Raw genomic sequence first — 21,134 nt, forward strand, 5'->3', positions numbered from 1 at the left:
GGGTGTTACACTTGGTTATTTATATGCCTAGTAATCATGTGATACAGGCTATAATTTACAATGAGATGTCATGTCATGTCAACCTGTATTAGACCTACAGAGGGTTTAGAAATACATCATAAGGCCAACTTGATGGCAACGTAATGCTCAACTCAGCAATGTGAATGTGCTTCATTGAATCACACATGAAATGCAGGTATTTCTCAGAATCGACTTTAATTAAGACCTCAAATATTTAATTTCACGCACAAGGTACTGAGATTAGGCATTAGACAGGGTTATAAACCAGTAACATAGTGTTACCTTTTAAAAACCTTTGGCTCGTTGCTGGTAACTGGTGTCGTAGAGTCCGGGCAAAAGTGTTAGAGGAAAGGAGGACGAAGAAATGGCTTTTGTGCAAAACCGCACATTTAATTCCTCTTGTTATTAAAAAAGCAGAAGATACACCGGGCCGATTCAAAAACCTGACTGGACACTGCTGTGAGCTAAAACACTCGTGAATCAGCCTTATTTTTACTGTGATCATTTCTTGTGTTTAAAGTGTGTTCATCTCAGTACATGGACAAGTTGAATTATGTCAAAACTCGCCTTGACTACAAGAGGTCAGGCATGCACAGTTTTTAAGCTGAGTTAACGCCCAAGCCAAGCTTTTAATATCTACTAGCTCGCAGAGACTGGATGTGATCAACCCGTCAATAATATTGTTGTCAACATGAATAATCACTCTGATACAAAGATGTATTGTAAAGTTAAACCTGTATGACCATCTGATAGCTGTGCACTGCTCTGTGTCTGGCTCATTGGTTCGTCAGTATTAAGCTGCACTACCAAGATGTTTCTTATAACTGATATAATTGTGATGGTGAGTAAAATTTTCAAGGGTTGTGTACCCGCATGGATTCACAAAACAATACAAGTATAACAAGCAAAAGCAAAAATATAAAAAGAAATCCAATGTATACAAAACCTCGCCTTGATGTATTGCAAACAGTTTAAGTAAACCTGTATAACCATCTGTTAGCTGTACACTGCTCTGTGTCTGGCTCATTGGTTCATCAGTATTAAAACATCTACAAAAGAATGTAACATCTACAACAAGAGGAAGATGAGAGACACCAGACCTAACAGGCCACTATCAAAGCAACCTGAGCTTTCATAACACCTGAGCAGTGACACAGGCTGATCGCCTGCATGCCACGCCACACTGATGCCACGCCGTATTGAGTGCCCATATATGAACATATTTCTGAGTAGGCTGACATTTCTGTATTAAAAATCCTTTTTTATTGGTATTTTATTTTATTTTTTTGGCCTTTTCAAGCTTTTTATTTTGGATAGAGACACCTGAAGAGTGACAGGAATGTGGGCAGAGAGAGACAGGGAATGAGAAATGGGAATGGGAATGAGCCACATAATAAAACAAAAAACACTTAACACAGAATAGAACAGTAACTACATTCATCGCTCGAACTCATTCAAGCTTAGGAAACACACACACACACACACACACACAAAGGGCTGATAGATGTACAAATGTGGGGTGATGGTGGACTGATGGATAGTCACGCATCAGCGCTCTGGGAGCAGTTAGGTACAGTTGCTACCTTGCTCAAGGGCACTTCGGCAGTGCCCAGCTACCAGTCTGTCCTCCATTCTTTGGTCCATGCTGGAGCTTAACTGCCTAGCCTCCTATTCTCAGGCCTAGTCCCTACAGACTGAGCTACTACCACCGCCTCTGCCTGGCTCACTCTACAGAGCAAACTTGTGTTTTGACCAGACACCTGCTAATCTAATGACCTTTGGATGTCGATGTACTTTGTGTTTAAGACTGATTAGTAAATGTTAATAAACATCAGCATGTTAGCATCTTCAGCTTGAGCTTGTTAGCCAGGTGTTTTGCAGGTGTCGTCGTACACTGTTAGTCTTGTTAAGAGTTTTTAGACAACATTGGCTCTGGATGGCACAGAGGAATTAGAAGACACACACACAAAGACACATGCTGCTTGGTATAAGATCAGCAAAGCAAACACAGGTAAGGTGTATGGTATGTATGTATGTGTGTGTGCTCCATGTCATACACAAGTCTACAGTTGGACCCCTTCAGTTATCTGAAAAACAAACATACAAACAAAAAGACTGCAGATGAGGACAAAGAAGACTAAATGAATATGACATGAAGAAACACAGATGCAGTCAGTGGTGTCAAACTCAGTATTAAGGAGAAATAGATGGATCCTATGTACCTTCATGTTTTTTTGATGTTAGCCTACCTGAAATACAAAATCAATAAACAGCTGTTAGCATTCAGCCACTGAAGTTGTGTTACATATGAGGAAGTCAAATTAGGTCTGCAAAACAAAACTAACCTCTGATTAGAATCACAGCAACTGTTAATGTTAATAATAACACAGGTATTAATGGGTAATGATGTCTTGATGATGAAGCAGATCCACAGATGACGTCACTGCTCGTGCTTCCTTCTTTCAACTTTATTTGGGTTTCTGAGCAACTGTTGGAAATAAGAAATAAAAACAGCTTCAGTACTTTTTAATAACAATAATTATACCAATAATACATTTTATTTAAAAAAACATTTCTGGAACCTGGAGCCAGGGGAGGTTCTGGAGGACAGGAGTGATGTGATCACGGGTGCATGTGTGGGTGAGCAGACGTGCAGCGGAGTTTTGGATGTGCTGGAGTTTATTTACAGCTTTGGATGGTGTGCTGCAGAGGATGCTGTTGCAGTAATCGATTCTGGAGGTGATGAGGGCGTAAATAAAGGTTTCTGCAGCAGAGAGGGAGAGTGATGGGTGGAGTCGGGAGTCTTGAGATGAAAGAAGGCAGTTCTTGTGATTTGGTTTATGTGATGTTCAAAGGAGAGGTTACTGTCAAAGATGACTCCTAGGTTGCAACTGTGGGGGGATGGAGACAGGGTGGAGTTGTTGATGTTGAGGTGGAAACTGTCTGTGGTTTTGGTGAGGGATTTGGGCCTGATAATGATCAGGTCTGATTTGTCACATTTGAGTTTAAGAAAGTTGGTCTGCATCCAGGATTTGATGTCAGTGAGGCAGTTGGAGAGAGTGGAGTGAGTGGCGAGGGTGAAGGATTTGGTGGCGTTATAAAGCTGGATGTCATTGGCATAACAGTGGAAATGGAGACCATGGTGGGGAATGATGTTGCCAAGGGGAGCAGGTAAAGTATGAAGAGGAGAGGACCAAGCACTGAACCCTGAGGGACGCCTTGGGACATAGGAACAGTGGAGGAGGTGCAGTTGTTGATATGGATGAATGGTTGTCGGTCTGTGAGATATGATTTGATCCAGAAGAGTGCAGTGCCAGTGATGCAGAGGGAGGATTCAAGGTGGGAGAGGAAAATGGTGTGGTTGATGGCAAGAGAGGCTGACAGGGCTGAAGGGGAGATGGATTTGAGGTTTCTGAAAGAAACTGTCCGTTTATCCTTAGCGGTGGGAATGGGGATGTCAATGTCCAAGGTGATTGCTAGGTGGTCAGAGAGGCTGAAGCTGGAGAGGTGATGTACTGTGTGGTGAGACCAGTGGAGCAGACCAGATCCAGGATGTGACCACGGTTGTGGGTGGGAAAGTTGACATGTTGAGTGAAGCTGAAGCAGTGGAGCAGTTCCAGGAATTCAGTGGCAGTTATGCAGTCAGTGTCGATGCGGATGTTGAAATGGCGCAGGAGAAGAGTGGAAGGTGAGATGGCAGATAACTGGGTTAGAAAGTCAGAAAAGTCAGAGAGAAAGTAGGGGTTTGGTTTGGGGGGGCAGTAGATGATGGCAGTGACCAGAGGAGTGGGACCAGAGAGTTTGAAAGTAATATGTTTAAAGGAGTGAGCAGCAGGGATTGTGATGGTGGGTGTTTTAATGTCCTGTAACCTGCAGCGACACCACCTCCCTGCCCCTCAGGTCAGGGTTTGTCTATATACGTGTATCCTGTGGGTGTGGTCTGTTTGAGTTAAAAGCAGTGCAGAGGTTTGTGCCAGGTTTCAGTGAGCGGGTGATGAGCAAAGCCAGTTTCAGGTGACGTTGCTTCGTGATAGGTTGTGAGGACTGGGGAAGAAGGCGGAGATTTGTTGACGTTGACGTTGTTTGTTGTGATGACGTAATGAGGAAGTCGAAGTGCATGAGCAGGTCCAGATGGATGGGGGTAGGGTTAGGAGTTGAAAAGTTGTAGTTAAACATATGACCAGAGCCTCTGTGTGGAGGACGGCGAAGTACACCAGTTTCTCGGAGGATGTCAATGCAGCTAGCGAGCAGGACGGGGGGCTTCACAACAGGTAAGAAGCCGGTGTGAGACAACAGTTAACTGTTTTCTCTGAGAGTTAGGAGCATTAGGAGTTCAAACAGACGGCCCAGTCCGTCAAGGCAAATTTCAAAATAAAAAACATACTGACTCTAGTCATTTATCAAGAAGCTTGTATTTCAGTAGAGCATGTTTCCTTAGTCTCTGATGACACAGCATATCCATTTTATGATTTAATACAGTAAATATCTGACATGTTGTACCTTTAAAAGAAATACTTTCAAAAAGGTCTAAAGCGGAAGTCTGAAGCTGTAAAACTCAACACTCAAAAATATCATGTTTATTTAGTGCAAACAATGTCTTACGTGGTCCACGCCGTGCAGTTCACACCATCCCGTGAAAAATAGCCTTGCTGACAGTCTTCACACACTGTATTAGTTCTGCTGGTTCCTTAGAGAAACAGACAAAGTGAGATTAATTCCCAATTAGACTCAAATCAAAGGAACTGATTTGAGTTCATATGGAGCTGTAAGGCATGCTTGAGCCTACTGAAGGAGAGAAATCATTTTTTTCTTTCCACAAAGTTAACAGGAGGAAAGAAAAGGCCACATGACAAGTTACTGAGACATTGACGTTTTTTTCTTGTGGTATACAAACCACTGTTGTTAGTATTTGTTTCAGTAAATAGTTTGAGACGAAGAAAGACCATTTCATGCTTCTTCTTAAATGCCCTACTTTCATGATATAACATCACTGTAGCATGAACTTTTTACATTTTCCAGAAATTTCACACGAAAGTCAAATATCCCAAATTTTTTGTGAGCAGTGTACAACATTCCAGTGTTCACGTAAGAAAACTATAAATAGATGAAAGTGGTGCAAGTACAGATATATAGACATATAGTTATATAATAACTACCATGAAAAAAGATTAGAAAGACAATAAAACAGTCTGTACAACAGACGTGTCAATGAACGAGTTGTACAGGAATGTAAATGGACTGTACTTATACAACACCATTCTAGTCTTCTGACCACTCCAGGCTCTTTTACACTACATATCTCATTCACACACATTCATACAGTGATGACATTGGCTGCCATGCAAAGTGCCAACTGCTCATCAGTTTGAGGAGCTAACCGTTCATACACATTCACACACATTGATGGCGAGGACGTCTGGAGCCGCTCTATGTCCTGAGCCACGGCAGAGTCAGTCCCAATATTTCAGAAGAATGTCTCCAACACTTCCTTGAATATGATCAAAAGCAGGATATAATATCATATATATAATATCACATACATGTGCATGTAAGTCTAGTGACTTTTTCCTACCAGGTTCTTTTACCCTCTGACCGGGTAAACACAGTGTATGTTTCTCTGCCAAACTACACCCTGCACCATCTGCCAAAGTTCTGCAGAAGTACCCTGTTTGGACGTCACACACCGTGTCGCTTGACGCTGTACACTTCCGCTGCTCAAAGAGACCTAAAAGCAAACAGAATCATAGTCATTACATCATTGTTGATGGGTCTATAGACATTTTTTGAAAAGTCTTAAGACATTTAAGGTGCCTCGCCATTCAATACTGAGCTTTTAAGTCTTTTCATTTTGATCGTCTCGTTTCGTGTTGGCTTTTATCATAACATTTTAGAATTGTATGACCTCATTTGATTTATGTATTATCTATTCTGCTAGATTCAATTCATTGTTTCTGTTTTTTATGTGCTCTATGAAGCACTGTGGGCTGCGTGTTTGCATGAAGAGTCCTATAGAAATAAATAAGGGTTGAAGTTTTAAAACTGACTTCTTTGACTGCAATAACAACACATGCAACCACACTGACATCAAGGATGACGTCATGATGTGTTGGGGTTAATTAGTTAGTAGTTAAAAAAATGTTGCTGCACCACCGAAGAGAAAAAAAAAACACCCATGCTGGTTATCTGGCTTCATGCTAACATGCTCACAGTGGATGAGCCATGCTGGGCATGTGGGACCACACCCATCTGTACCTGCTAATGTGGATCGACTGCTTGGCAGTACAGTACTGCTGCCAGAGCGAGGAGGATCCGGTTTGGGGGTGGGCTGCCAACCGGAACGTCTTCAACAATTTGTAAACATTACGTGGCTAATTAGATTGTGGAGAACAGTTAAGGACACTGCATGTCCCATCACCGCTCCCCTGGTTTCTTCAGTTTGTTGATGGTGTCAAATGTCCCAGTGTGATCAAACCTGTTCCACGTTACTGCATCTGTCAAAACCAAACTGAATCTGGAGACTGTCAACAGGAGTGAAAGGTAGGCTTTTGAACTCATCATGGACATACCTTGGTTACAGTTGGTGCAGAGGAAACATTTCCTCAGGCCATTGGGTTGGTTCATATAAGTGCCATCCCCACACTGGACACAGCGTGTGCCTGCGTCTAATGTGCAGTCTCTTCTAACAACTGTACCTGTTCAGGACAAAAACACTGTCAACATCACATCATCATTAAGGCAGATGGGAAATATGAATTACAGAAATGTAACGTACCGCTACTATAGTTAACACTCTGTACCTAAACCTAACCAAACTTTAACCACAGTTGTGTGATATCAGAAAAACAGCTGTAAATGATTGACCCTGATGGTGTTACACCTGTCTGTGTTGTCTCACTGTAGGAGGCTTCTGCAGAGTGCACGATGAACTTTGCATTTGTTTAGTTCATGTATATGCTGTGTAATTTAACTGCACTCACTGGTTGCATTACAACAAAACAGATAACTTAGAAGTTAAAGTACATGAAACTTTATTAGGTTCATCATTTTTGCCTTTTCTATCAGTCGACGGGAAGAAAATACCACAATGCAATGTGCATGAAAAATGCCATGACTGCAGAGTACTGGGTACTTCACGTCTTAAAGTGACTCATTTCATGACGTGAGTTCATTGGACAGACAGCTGTACACATCATGCTTTAGCCCTGTGTATACAGTTTGTGGTTTTCATTATTTAGTCTGTGAGATGTTAATCAGACCCTCTGCCAGTATGCATGTGGTGAAGAAGAGGAAATGAAATCAGGTCAGAAAGAAAATTCAATACAAGATCTAATTCTGTTTGCCTTTGATGCATGTTTATTTTGTTTAAAATGTTTTAATTAAGAATGAATAATGGTTAAAAGATGCAAAAATAATTGGTAATGGTGGTCATCTTTTTTTTTTTGGTTTATCTTCTCCTAGAATTCACTTTGCACTTTATTGGCAAGTAGTTATTAGTGAGTTAGCTGCTACCTGACTATACAGAAACCGTGCCTAAATCATGTTAGACTCATTTATTCCACATGTTTGTTTTTTGTCCAATGCCAAAATACAAATGTAATGCAACATGAAAACGGTCAGAGCAGTAATACTGAAAACAAAGCGGGAAAACAAACAAAAGATATAAGTTTGCTTTAATAATCCTTGATTCAAAATGTGATGACGCATTTAATAAATAACATGAACGTGTGTCCAGCCTGTTCACACGGACTGTGCTTTCATTAAAGTAGGTTTTAAAAACTGTGAACTGGGCGTGATGACGATGATGATGGTGATGATGAAGGCCGCAGCTCAAACTGTACCTTCGTGGCACATCGGACAGCACTGCCCGTCAGTCGCTTCGTACTCCTTCTGGAGACAACACCGACACGGTAACATGAGGGAGGCCACGTACACTGTGTAAAAAAAAAACAGTGTTTACAAGTTAGCCTGTCTTAGCATTAGCATTTAGCCAGCTAGGCTAACGTTAGCTTTAGGTGTAGCCACTGTGAGCTAACGCTTACCTACGATAACGGTCGATGAAAGCATAACAGCGCTGTTTATCGCGTGGTTTCATGCAGATTTAAAAACAACTGTCCAGTTTTTAGATAAGTTTATAGGTTTTCATGCTAACAACGAAGCTAACACGGCTAATGTTTTGGACTTCCGGTTAAAAGGGGGAATTCCGCTAAGCAGCGGAAATTCAGCTGCGCAGTGCGCGCACAGAAACAAAGTCATTAGGGAATCTGCAAATGAACATTGAATACAGCCCAATACACAGTCAACATGCAGTCAACATGCAGTCAGCGTCACTTTCACTTTCCATATGTCTCACTCATATCTAACCAGGACACTGTTCAACATGTTTTTCAATTTGTGTGTGAGGTAAAAAAAAAAAAAAAAAAGTTCCCGAGCTCATTCACTCAAGCTCGAGGTTCAAAGTTCTGAATTTACCTGAGTGCTGATTTTTAAAGGTGGAAAAAATCTGATGAGAAATGTAAGTCTGGTAATAACTTTAAAATAAATAAATACATAAATAATACCAAATTCATTGTTTTTTTTAAAAAACATCATCCAACTTTACAAAAATATTTCAATTGTACACTGGACACAGTGTCAAGGCTCTCATCTCCTCAAGTAGGAGCTGATGTTCAGCTCCTACTTGAGGTCCTGGGAGATGATAGTTCCCAGGAAGCAGAATAGACTCCACAGTGTCAATTGTGAAGTGACAGTGGGTGATGGGAGCAGGTGAGGCTGAGTTCTTCCTGAAGTCCACAACCATCTCCACTGTCTTTAGAGCGCTGAGCTCTAGGTTGTTTTGGCTGCACCAGGTCACCAGATGGTCAAACTCCCACCTGTCGGCGGACTCGTCACCATCAGTCTATGACATGCCAGTGAGGTGTTGAAAATGTCTCTTAACACTGGAGACAGCTGATTAGCGCAGTGCTTCATCTGGACAGTGTACACAGTGCACACTTTTGAGTAAATCAACCATTTGTCCCATCATGTTGCAGTTCAGGACACACTGTGTCCGTCCTCTGTTCCAGCTGTAAGTCCAGAGGCCACCAGAGAAGATCAATAAAGTTTACATGTTCAGTCACATGAAGATGATTGTCTGGAAGTCACCACATAAAAACTTTGACACAGCTTTGAGACGTTCCCTCTCAGATATCCAATGAATGATGATCCTGGAGCTGTCCCACAGTAAAGTCTGTAGCTTGCTCTAAACTGTTATTTCAGCTTGACTTTAGTCTCTGTGCAGTTAAATCTGTGACATAATGATGCAGACAGTACAGCAGCAGTTCTGTAGAGTACTGGTTCCCAAACTGGGGGTCTGCACTCTAGGGGCCGCCAAAGCTTCATGGAGGGGTCACAAGGCTTTCCTGATTTTAAGGGGTCTTAGAAAACCTTTGAGAAAGAAGTATCTCTGAATTTCTTACAATCTGAACAACTATTTTACAGAATAATCTGAACAAATACATGTCTGTGGACAGAAAAGTGTCACCACACTGCAACATCACATTATCAATAAGACATACAAACATACAACTACTGTAGGTAACAATTTGTATCTAAACCTAACCAAACTTTAACTGTAGCGTGGAATCTCAACTAATAAACTTTGAAATGTTACAAATACTCTGTAACCTGTGTGAAAAATGGATCATCTCATCATTGTTAGATTATTAAAGTAGAAAAATGAAACAAAAAGATCTGACAGTAGAAAGTCAGAATGAAGACCTAAACACCCAACTCTATTCACAAGCCTTCATTCTGTGCTAAACAGCCTCATCGCATTAGAAAACATCTCTGAACAAATATTTACAGGAAATAATTTGAACAAATATTTACAGGAAATATCTGAAAACTAGTCACAGGAAATAATATTACACATATTCAAAGGAAATAATATGTACAAATATTCACAGGAAAAATCTGAACAAAATCACAGAAATGGATGAAACATCCATTAAATATGTCTCTTAATCCGGGGTCATCAGTTTACTTAATGACAGAAAAGGAGGCCATGAAGGAAAAGGTTGTGAACCAGTGCTGTGGAAGGTATTCAGTTCATAATTCAGCTCCACTCATTTATCTATACACTGCAAAGACAATGTCCCAGCATCCAATATGACTGAACTGGATTCTAGAAAACATTTACTCTGCAGTGTCTGAAAAAAAGGTGGTCATGTTTATATATGAACTGCTGGATCCTGAGGAGAGAAATATATTTATTTAAAAGACATAATTTATTTGTAAAGACATCACAGAGTAGCTCAGTCAGACAGAAGAGTCAGTGAGTCAGTGAGTGAAGATCACACCGATGTCTTACCTGCTGCGATCTCCATCTCTCGGCCTTAATGGACCCTTTTCTGGCTGCGTTCCTTTTTTGTAAAATAGTGAACAAATGGTGACGTCATTTCATTAATAAAAAAAATCATTCCTACTACTGTACTACCAGTGAAACAGATTATAACAGTAAAGAAAGGATAACATACCATTATATGATTGTCTGGAGTTCTTTTTTTGTCTGTAATAAAACGAAAAAACACTGTAATCAATAATTTAATGATGTGACAGACAACATTATAGATATATAATATAAAACATAACAGTGTTTTTATTGTCTAGTTTAAATCACACCTTTTCCTTTTTTCTTCTTTATGAGATAGCCATACAGTTGCTCCACATAAAAAAAGCAGCAAACGGCGACCACTACACCGACCACAGTCGTTGTGTTTGAACTTGTTTCTCCACATTCGCATCAGTTGAAGCAGTTCCTGGTTTTATCAGTGAAGCTGCAGTGATTCACATTCGGATGACAGAGGGACAGTTTGTACAGGAACATTTGGAGGACACCATGAATTCACTGCTGCTGGAAGAATTCAGGGGGTCTGACATGAAGCTTCACTTACTGTGTGTGTGTCCGACAAGATGTCCATGTTCCATTTGAATTGTTCCATCACTGCACTCAGAGCACACGGTGTCTTTGAATGCTGTCCCTGTACAAATACAGATGATAACATTTAGACTAGTTCAGCATAGATATTATAAAAGGATCAAAGTGTTGTATGACATCAGTCAGCAGATATATGATTGTTGAAGCGACACTTAATAGGTTGAAAGTATTTATGTTTCAAGTCCTAAAAACTAATCTTCCACAAGCCTTTATATTTTAAAAAAAAATAAAGGTATACTTTGAACCAACACTACAATATACTATACTACAATATACTACCTATTATACCTCATGTACGTAACAACAACCTGCTGTACAGTCATATTCATATCAGCATACTTTTGCACTGGAAAAAATATTTTGTCTATACTGCTACTGTTGTTTTTTTATTTAGAAAGATTTTTGAGATCAGTCAGTGCACAGAAAAAACATGATTAGCAGTTGCACAAATACTATTCAGTCCACTATCCGTGTACGACTGGATGATCAAGACCACCAACCACGTGGCACCCATTGGTTTGTGAACACAAGTCTGGCTAAATAAACACTGCCATGTTGTTGGGGGGTTTTTTTTTGGAGCCGAGAATGACCGTATGTGGATGACAGTATAGAGCTGGTGAGTTCGCTTTGACTTGAATTATAAATGTACTCATATCCAGTGTTTGATCTGAGTTTCTGTGTTGAGATGAACAAATGCATTAAGAAATGACTCGTCAATGACAGGTAGCTCTGGACACTCAACTTTATCATCTATTTTACTCTAAATGGGACCATAACACATGAAATGAGCATCATGTTTGAAGACTTGTTGAAACTATAAAATCATGAGGAAAACTGTTTACTGAGGCCATGAGTTAAGTGAGAGTTGTCTTATTTTTACATAATAATAATACAGTGATGGAGTTACAGTCTTCCTCATCCACAACCCCCCATTGCAGATGAGTGATGATAGAACAAAGGTCCATACTTGGTGATCAGAACAATTGGTTGCAACAGCAAGTGTCATTTCAGTTAGTTCCCCTGACTTTGATGTTCTCATATAAAACTTAACTATTCCCAGTCATACAAAACCAACCTTTTTGACTGATGTATTGTCCTGGTTTACATGTTGTGTGTTCCCGTGCTGTCATACAGCCGCTTCCTGGAGGGTCCAGACAGTAGAACCCTCCAGTGGTTCACAAACTGTATCTGATGTTGTTGTACTGCTGTGTGTATCTTCAAACCAGAACCTGTCAACACATACAGAGGTTCAAAAGAAGATTCCAAACCTTTGTTTTGTTTATTCTACTAGAGAGTACATGTTAATTATTTCTGGCTAAGGAACAATGGATATAAAAAGTCTACATACCCTGTAAAATGCCAGTTTTTGCCATGTAAAAGAATGAGACAAAGATAATCATGTCAGAACTTTATCCATTCAATGTGACCTCGAACATGAACAATTCAGTTGAAAACACAACTGAAATCTTTTAGGTGGAAAAATAAAAAACTTACAATAAGCTTGTTGTGAGGTGTGCACACCCCTCTTATAAGTGGGGCTTGTTCAGAATTAAAAATCACATTCAAACTCATGTTAATAGTAGTCATGGCACACATACTATCATTTAAAGTGACTCTGATTAATTATTTTTGTCTCATTTTTTTACATCACAAAAACCTGTTTTGGGTCTAATAACTTCAAAATCATAACAAAATCTACCTGCACCACAGTTTGTACATGTAAGACAGTTCTCAGTCCCTTAAGTTGATTCATGTAGGTTCCTTCATGCAGGGGACATGAAGTGCTTCTGTACTCTGTGCAGTCCGTTCTCACTCGATTTCCTGTTGGAAAGAAAACCAATGAAATAATGTCATGTCATATAATGTTTCTATTAAATGCACCAATCATGGTGTTCAGGCTAACTCCAACATACATACTACATCATACATACATACCTACATACATACATACATACATATCATACATACATACTACTACATACTGTACATATATATGATTCTGGTAGCACCGTTGACACTCGGCAGGATAACATGACTCCATGTGTAAATACCAAAGTGAATATGGTTTCAATATTCAGTTGGGGTCTTCCAGGTGGACACATAGGACAGGACCTCATTCCGTACAGAGAGTACTCTGATCGATGACATGTCTCAGCTCTGAAGATATTCATCCAAAATATCTGTGGAAGAGTAACAACAAGATATTTGTCTAATCTTTGCAGAGTCAGATCACAAGATGAGGTCACATTTGTGTCATTTTACAGTCATAAGATTGAAGTTTTGTCATTGGTCAACTAGACATTTAGAACGTGCTCAAATCAGCATGAAGCACACCTGACTCATCACTAAAAATATTACTTGCCTTCTCTGGCTTGAAAATCGGTAACATGTAAACAAATACGAGTCCACTGTAAAGTACTTTATTAAATATACATCTGAATTTACAATTTCAGCTTTCTTTATGAATATTCGTGTTACGGAGCAGTTAGACTGCCTCGTTTAACAGGAATGGTGGCCTCGTAATACAGGTGTGTGTGCCTCGTTATAACAGTGTGTGTGCCTCGTTAATACAGGTGTGGTTGCCTCGTTTGTGTGCAGCATGCTGGAATGAAAGAGTTCAGTGAGCTCAGAGAAAATGTTTTTAAAGATTAGATAAAAACATGTTCATTTTGATTACATCGATTTTGTTCAATACACTTGACTTTTGGAGTAAAGGAAATGTTTGGATCATCCTCCATCAGCTGTGCTGGTGAGTCACTGATACGGCACTAGCTTCAAAATAAATGTTCGCTGAGGAGCCAAATGGAAAAATCTCTGTCAGCAGATATCTTAGTCACTACAAGACTGAAGCAAAGCAGTTTAGTGTTTATATGTGCACTGTTTAGTCATTTTGGGAAGCTCCACGATCTCCATAAGCTTTGACGGGTCTAGAAAACGTCTCTGCTAGGTTGTTAATAAGGCTCGGGCTGGAGTAGTGAAACTGGGTTCCATTACATATAGGAGTCTACTGCTGCTGATTGTTTTCTAGGTGTTACTCAGGCCCCATGTATCTCTATAGAAACAGACAAAACAGCAACAAAGAGTGCATATTGCCCCAAACATGAATATCTTTTTATATATTTTATTTAAGTTGGTAATTGTTGTTTATAATCGCAATATTACAACTGAGGGTGAGCTTTATCTTATTATTGGCACCTCAGTGACGCTAAGGGACCCTGACCGCATCACTGTCATGTCAGTGATGATGTTAAAGAACACTCGTGTAATATTGCTTAGTAACATTCATTCACTCTTTACATATTACTCTTATCATTTCTGTTTCTGTATTTTCTGTTTCACAGGCACTGCTGTGTGTTGCCTATCTAAACCAACTCCACCTTGTGACCACAGGAAAGGAACTTACACGTCCACCACTGCTAACTACCTCTACAGAGGTTAAAGGCAGAGCACCTGCTCATCACTCAGTCAAGCTGATGAAGCCTCTCTGATTCTCTTTTCTTGACACTGCAATGTTTGTAGCTGTGAGAGAAGAAGAAAAAGGCTACAAAGAAAGGTGGGTGAGAGGAGTAGATGATGGAGGAACTGCTGTCAGGCAATAAAAGCTGTGATAAGGAATAACAATGAATTTACCAGCAATGATGCAGCTGTCCGAGGATTTCTCCAAACATCATTTTATACGTTCTGGATCACAGTTTTCATGAAGATGACGTCTCACTGAGATTAGAGATGAAGTGAAATGAAATGAAATCCAATCGAGGACTCCACTAAAACTAAAAGACAAACACATTTCATGTAGAGATTACTCTAACTTCAACAAGTGCTTATTGTTTTTTGCTTTCTGCAGTGAATTTTTTGACCTGGTTAACAGCTGGATTTTTGCTCTACAAACCTGATTTTAGACTCAAGCTGTTTAACACATGGCCAGCTACACAGCTGCTTTAAAGCAGTTTCAGCTTTTGGTCTTAAAGTTCCAGAGTTTGACCTTTAACACTAAATGGAATTTCCGCTGAGCTCAGAGCTCAAAGTCAAATCAAGATAAAAAATTAACAAAATCTGCCCCAGGACCAAGAAATCTAAATCTGTACCTGTTTCCTTTATCACTGTAAACAACTTGACAGGTGGAGAAACAGAGACTGAGAGAAGCAGCTTAGTGTGAAGAACAGGAAAATATTATTTGCATGTGCATTATTTCAAGACATAAATATACCAAAGATTTCTTCAGTGTTATTTCTGTCATAAATGTTTTTATGCTGTTGTTATTACAGGGGTGAGAAACATGTCATCATTATCTCAAAGCTAGTCAGTTTCTTCATCCTTGCAGCTCCTCTGTAGCACTGACACGTGGTGTTAAAGAACACTTAAAACAGAAAACTTATATTTGCATCTGGAACACCTGGCTCCAAACCGCCCTAGTTGGATTGAGGTCCAGTCTAATGAAGGCTTACAGAACCATGTCAGCTGCAAAAAGCAAAGATGCCATTCTGATTCATGGCGCACCCGATCTCTGTCCATTCATCTAAGTGATAATCTTGCCGATAAGAAATGAAAGTGATAAAACTCTCATAGTGAAACAAAAAGGAAAAATGTTTGGGAATGTTAAAATCTGGGGGTGTTCTGTCTAAACTGGAGTTGGTGTCACATCAGACTACACATAGGGGTGTTGGTCAGCTCAGTTGGTAGCATCTGCCCCATGTACAAAGGCTCAGTCCTTGCCGCAGTGGTCAAGGTTCAAATCCGACCGTGGCCCTTTGCTGCATGTCATTCCCCACTCTATCCCCCACATTCCTGTCTCTATATGATAAAGCTTACAAAAAGGCCAAAAATACCTTTAAAAAAAAAAACTACACAGTAAAAGCATTCATACTATTGTCCATGTAGTCAAGACGTACTAAGTCCCGTTCTAAGTGTCTTGAACAGGCCGCCCGCTATCATCAGCAGTCTATAAGGTTGTTTAGGGAGGTTCACACATTCACTGTGACTTTCCATGTTGCTCACTCCTCACACTTTGGCAAGGTGTGAAGTTGACTGACTGTGAGACCCTCACGCTCTCCCACCACCGACCTCAGCCTGCCATTCAGATCACTTTCACTTTCCTCCTGACAGTCTGAACTCACTGCTGTTTCATGGATAAATGTTTGAGCTGTTCATTTATTATTTCTTATCAATTAGCAGGAAAAAAGTTCCGAGTTGATTCCAGGTTGACATTCACATTCTGAACCATGTATCGTTTGATCAGATTCAGACAAATGCAGCAAAAGTTGATGGACAGTGTTTCACTTTACAGAGGACGATGATCTAGAACATTTTTTTAGGACAAAGAAGTGTAATATTCTGCGCATGATCAAGTCAAACACCTGATCTCAAACCGATCAGCATGCATTTTAATTTCTGAGCAAAACTTCAGGTAGAACAAACAACTGAAGACAGCTGCAGTAAAGGCCTGGCAAAGTATCACAAGGAGAAAAGACTCTAGACTTCAAACAACCATTGTCTGCAAGGATGTTCGACAAAGTCTTAAAAATAACATGTTGGGGTGTCATTTAAGCTCAGCTGGCAAAGGCTCAGTCCTTGCCGCGGCGGCCCAGAAGAAATGTTCTTTATCCACAGTGACTTCCAACAACTCCCCTGAACTGTTTCATTAACAACATATCTGTTAGTGTACAGTGATGAAAACATGAGGTCTGTCACATGACATTTTATGATTATATAAAATGTTAGTATGTGTTTGCTTGTCTATTGTTTCTTTGTGTTTGTAAATTAGACTGTAACATGATTTATGCTTTAGATGGGTTATATGTCCAAATAAATCAATTATTCTTTATGACTCTGCGTGATCTGAGCAGCTCTCTTTTACATTCTATCAGTCCACTAGAATTATCTTCAAACATCTGTCTTACTTTTTACTTTCATTTTTTAGCCTCTCTCACCTCTCTGAAAATGAAAATCCAGTCATTAAAAAAAACTAAATAAAAAAATAAAACAACTCTCAGTCTCAACAAGTGCGCAGCTGGTGACTGACATGTCAACAGTTGTAAACGCTCATGTAAATGTGTCACTTTATCGTCAGTACGACGTGTTAAAAAAAAAGCTCCCTCGTTCTGCTGTTTATACCGTAACAGGACCGGAGACACACACACACACACACAGACACCCACACACCGACACTTCACAGCATTTTACGATACACTCTTTAAGAACATATGAATATATAGAATATATACACAGGACAAAACATTCGACGACTCACCTGATCTGCTGGCAGAAAGTCAAATATGTGGACTCGGAAATTGTTGCCCTTCAAAATAAAAGCCCAACCACCAGCATTGAATGTAAAAAAAAGCGACTCCTAAGTCTTTTCACAAGGTAGCATGATTTCCCAGGGACACAGTGAAGAGTAAAGTCCAAACAGTGAGTTTAGGAGTCGTGTGTGTGTGTGTGTGGTGTGTAAAGTTCTGTGGTTTTAAGTAGTAGTTTCAGCCATGGGAGGACAGGTGTGTGTTTGCAGGTGAGTATCAGGGTGCGGTCGATAGTCAAAAAAATCAGCTCCTCCTCCTTTCCTAACCACTTTTCTTTGACCCCGATAGAAAACTCATAAAGTCAAGGAAACATGTGCCGTGTGAACGTTATTGACGTGATCTGTGGTAAAAATACAAAGTTCAGATGGACTACAAAACGTGCACCTGAGATATCCCCATATGTTCTTAATACAGGAAACATAACACATGGACAACAATCTGGACTTATTATCAACGTCCGAATTCAGATAATGAATATGTCCACCTGTCACAGAAGTCAGATGAAGTGTTTGTCCCGCTGGTATGGTCGCTCACCATCCTGTCCACTCATATGTTTGGCAAAGCATATAGATTATTAGCAGCACAGAGTTCATTATGATCTGCAGGACGCTGGATGTCACAGTTTTGAACAGGGTTTTACTGTGTGTGTCAACGAGCTCACGTCAACAGTATGTTCATATTCCCACGCTCTTCAGTCTGCATCACACTGTTTAAAATAATTAATGTTTTCTTTCTTATGTCTAGTTTTTGTCGCTGCTGCAGAAATTGTTGGGACGCCATTACCTCCTTTCCTTTGTAAAGGGATGGTCTGGTGTATCCTATACTAAAGGCAGATAATAAGGAGCCTTTGAAGCTCCTTCTTTACGTTTGAGAATTCAAACAGCTCTTATCATGGCATCATGTCACTTCCACTCAGTTAGGAACTCGTTCGCTAAGCAAATTTGACTCTTCGGACCACACCCCAGGTCGAATGTCATAACTGCAGTAGGCAGTGAGGTGGCAGAGACAGTTCACTGAGGAGCACTCAGTGAAAGCACACTCAAGTGTCTTCATCCACATTACACTTATCAGTTAACACTGATTTTCATACATGTAGAGGATTTGTAATTAATTTATTTTTCTACATTTTTTAAACACGAAACTATCCTCCCTGCGTCTTCATATGGAGACATTAGAGAGTTTGGCTTCCCTGCATATGATACTTTATTTTGCTCAGCTTAGACTATTGTCCTCATTCAGAGGGACAGTTATGTGCATGTCTTTTTTTTGAAAACTACGAATTGTTCAAAGACAGTGCTGAGTTTTTATTGAGGTTTATGAGAAATAAATGCACACCCAAAAAAAGAAGCTTGGGGAGGATACTCTGGATAATGGTCTCTGATTTGCTCATTTGTTTAGTTTGAGTTCATTCTGCTCTTCTGTTCCTACTCTCTCCGCCCCCTCATGGTTTAATCTTTGTTTTGTCTTTTCTTTTAGCGTGCACAGTCTTCACTATTTTCCACCCAACACTCACCATACATGCTCATAGGTCAGATTGTTCTTTATTAATGAACTTGTTTCATCTCGGACAAAGTATTTACATATTATGCTCATTTACATTCTCAATTATGTATAACCAATCAATTAGTTTCTACAGTGTACAGTGAATCATATTTAGTATATTCAGGGTCATTCTTGCCGCGTATGGCTTACACAGCTATGACGACACTTAAAGTGATGATGCCGTTACAGTCAGTGTGATGTGTGGTCGTGAACGATCCGGTTCTAAGAGCCGGCTCTTTGAAGTGAACGACGGGATTTCAGGAGCCGTTTTTTTTTTTTCACTCGGTGCTCACTGTCTCCTCTCACTTGACACTCTCGCTCTTGCCATGCCTGTCTTCATCTGACCAATCACGTTCAATTAATTAAATTCAATTCATTTAAAAAGTGGAGGAAAATAAAATAGAGGGAAAAAAGTTTTTTTCTCCACTTTTTTGTGTGAAATTCATACGTAATTGGTCAGATGTTAAGCAGATACACGGAGGGGTGGGACACACACACACACACCACACACACCACATTTAGGTCTTTATTTTTATACTTTATAATTTATTTTGTGGCATTTTTTTTTGCAAGGTTTGTAAAATAAAGCCATAAAGGATAACATTTGTTTGTCACTTATGTATTTTACATTGGTAATTCATTTTTTCAGGCAGTTTTGCATTATTTTGGTTGTAAAGTAATTAAATAGTAAATTAAGTTTTTTATTTATAGTCACCATTTTTTACACAGCATGCAATGACCAAAGTGCTTTACAATGTTCAAAAATTGAATAAAATATATAACAGTTAAAAACATAAAATTTAATAATAACGAGAATATAACAGCACACCACACTCCACACTTGATGCAGATTGTAGTAGTTGTCATTATGTTTTCTGACACTGAACTGATGAAGCTTCCATATATGGCTTATTGACAGTTTAAGAGGTCCCAGTGCTTTAAACTTTTATTCTGAAGGCCACACGGGAAGCCTCTAGAGTTCAACGATGCAGTGATGCTAAACACCTGTAGCGGTTACTTTGTTTTACTTGTTTTACTTTCAACATGTTGCAGCATTTACGTACGTGCTCTGTTTCGTCTCCCTTTGTCAGTCACTACTGACCATACCTTCATGTTCTCTGTTAGATTGTTTATGACAATATGTGAAAGTCCTTATCATGGTGGGCGCATTTGATGTTGGACTAAGTAGTTATATCATGTTTCTGTATTTGCACGTTACATACAGAGCTTATCTGGTGCCATGTAAGTTGCAGATTAAGAACCGCAGCAGTTTTCTATGCAGACCATGCAGCTTATGCTCCATGCACACACCACTGAAGAAAATTGAAATAGTTTAAATCTAATTTAAATAGACATGTTACAAGTTTTAGTAACAGTTTCTGTACCTTTGTAATTGCTTGGTGCTCTTTGTTGTATTTTCTGTTTATCATTTTATAACAGCGTGTGGTTATTTCTGTGGTTTGAGATCAGTCTAACCCTGAAGCAGGATGTTGTCCTGCTTGCAGGCCATATGGTGTTAAACTGAGTAATGTGTTCAGCATTAGTGACGCGCCTTCACCAAATGTGCAGGCCAACATAGAACTTGGACCCGAAACCAAAAAGAAGTCAGAACACACAAATTACCTGACAGTCACACTGAATGTATTTTAAAGCAGTGGAATGCGACTGCAGCAGGAGAGAGCATATGAATAAATAGATAAAAACTTTGATCATGAGAAGCTGCTGTGTGTTGGTGATTGATAGAGCTGCTTTGACACACCAGTTAAAAACTTGTTCTAACTCGGACGGACATCCAGCGTTCTGCAGATTATCAGGAAGTTACCTTGGATTATTAATCATCAAGATGTGTATAATAATGATTGGGCACGGTGGTGAGTGGTGAGCGACCACACTCATGGACAAAGGTGACAAACACTTCATTTGATTTCTGTGGCAAAAGTGGTACATTTCCTTTATTATTTAAGAGAGAACATTCTGACGTGATAATGAAGTCATATTCTTCAGTGAGTTGTCCACGTTTAATTGACACAAGACCCAGTAAGAGCAAACAGATATCAGATGGCAATGTTTTGTAGTCCATCTTCTGAAGTTGTAGTTTTACAAAACACTTAGAAACGATACCAGAAATCTGCTGTCCTGGTCCATGATGACATTGTGAATCTGTAACGTTCATTATGAACTTTCACATACATGAGTAAATCTAAAAAGTCCTGAGCCCTTTAAAGGCCGAGTAGCTAACAGACAGCTGTTTTTTGAGTAGTTCGGTGACAGAAAAATAGGGCTTTGTATCTGTTATTGTT

The 21,134-nt window shown here is 39.7% G+C and overlaps 1 protein-coding gene and 1 long non-coding RNA gene across 4 annotated transcripts in view; both read right to left on the bottom strand.

Moving 5' to 3' along the window:
- LOC109137405 (uncharacterized) overlaps nucleotides 1-21,134 on the bottom strand; it is a 45,284-nt gene that overhangs the window by 5,682 nt on the left and 18,468 nt on the right. The gene's annotated exons all lie outside the window — the stretch shown is intronic.
- Nucleotides 198-21,134, bottom strand: part of LOC104939379 (tumor necrosis factor receptor superfamily member 5) — a 21,447-nt gene continuing 510 nt past the window's right edge. Inside the window, exons 1-8 of one of the 3 annotated variants that reach the window (XM_010755914.3) lie at nucleotides 8,061-8,200; nucleotides 7,860-7,952; nucleotides 6,588-6,713; nucleotides 5,594-5,746; nucleotides 4,624-4,708; nucleotides 2,367-2,509; nucleotides 2,244-2,270; nucleotides 198-2,108 (exon numbers count right to left, since the gene is read on the bottom strand). In XM_010755914.3, the coding sequence (XP_010754216.3) occupies nucleotides 2,101-2,108; nucleotides 2,244-2,270; nucleotides 2,367-2,509; nucleotides 4,624-4,708; nucleotides 5,594-5,746; nucleotides 6,588-6,713; nucleotides 7,860-7,952; nucleotides 8,061-8,085 (660 nt within the window). In that variant the 5' untranslated portion in view covers nucleotides 8,086-8,200 and the 3' untranslated portion in view covers nucleotides 198-2,100. Of the gene's footprint in view, nucleotides 2,109-2,243; nucleotides 2,271-2,366; nucleotides 2,510-4,623; nucleotides 4,709-5,593; nucleotides 5,747-6,587; nucleotides 6,714-7,859; nucleotides 7,953-8,060; nucleotides 8,201-21,134 lie in introns of those variants that run through there. The other 2 variants (XM_027288361.1, XM_027288362.1) reach the window with 2 other exon arrangements.

The sequence above is a fragment of the Larimichthys crocea genome, chromosome XV (assembly GCF_000972845.2).
Source record: "Larimichthys crocea isolate SSNF chromosome XV, L_crocea_2.0, whole genome shotgun sequence".
NCBI classification, from domain to species: Eukaryota; Metazoa; Chordata; class Actinopteri; family Sciaenidae; genus Larimichthys; species Larimichthys crocea.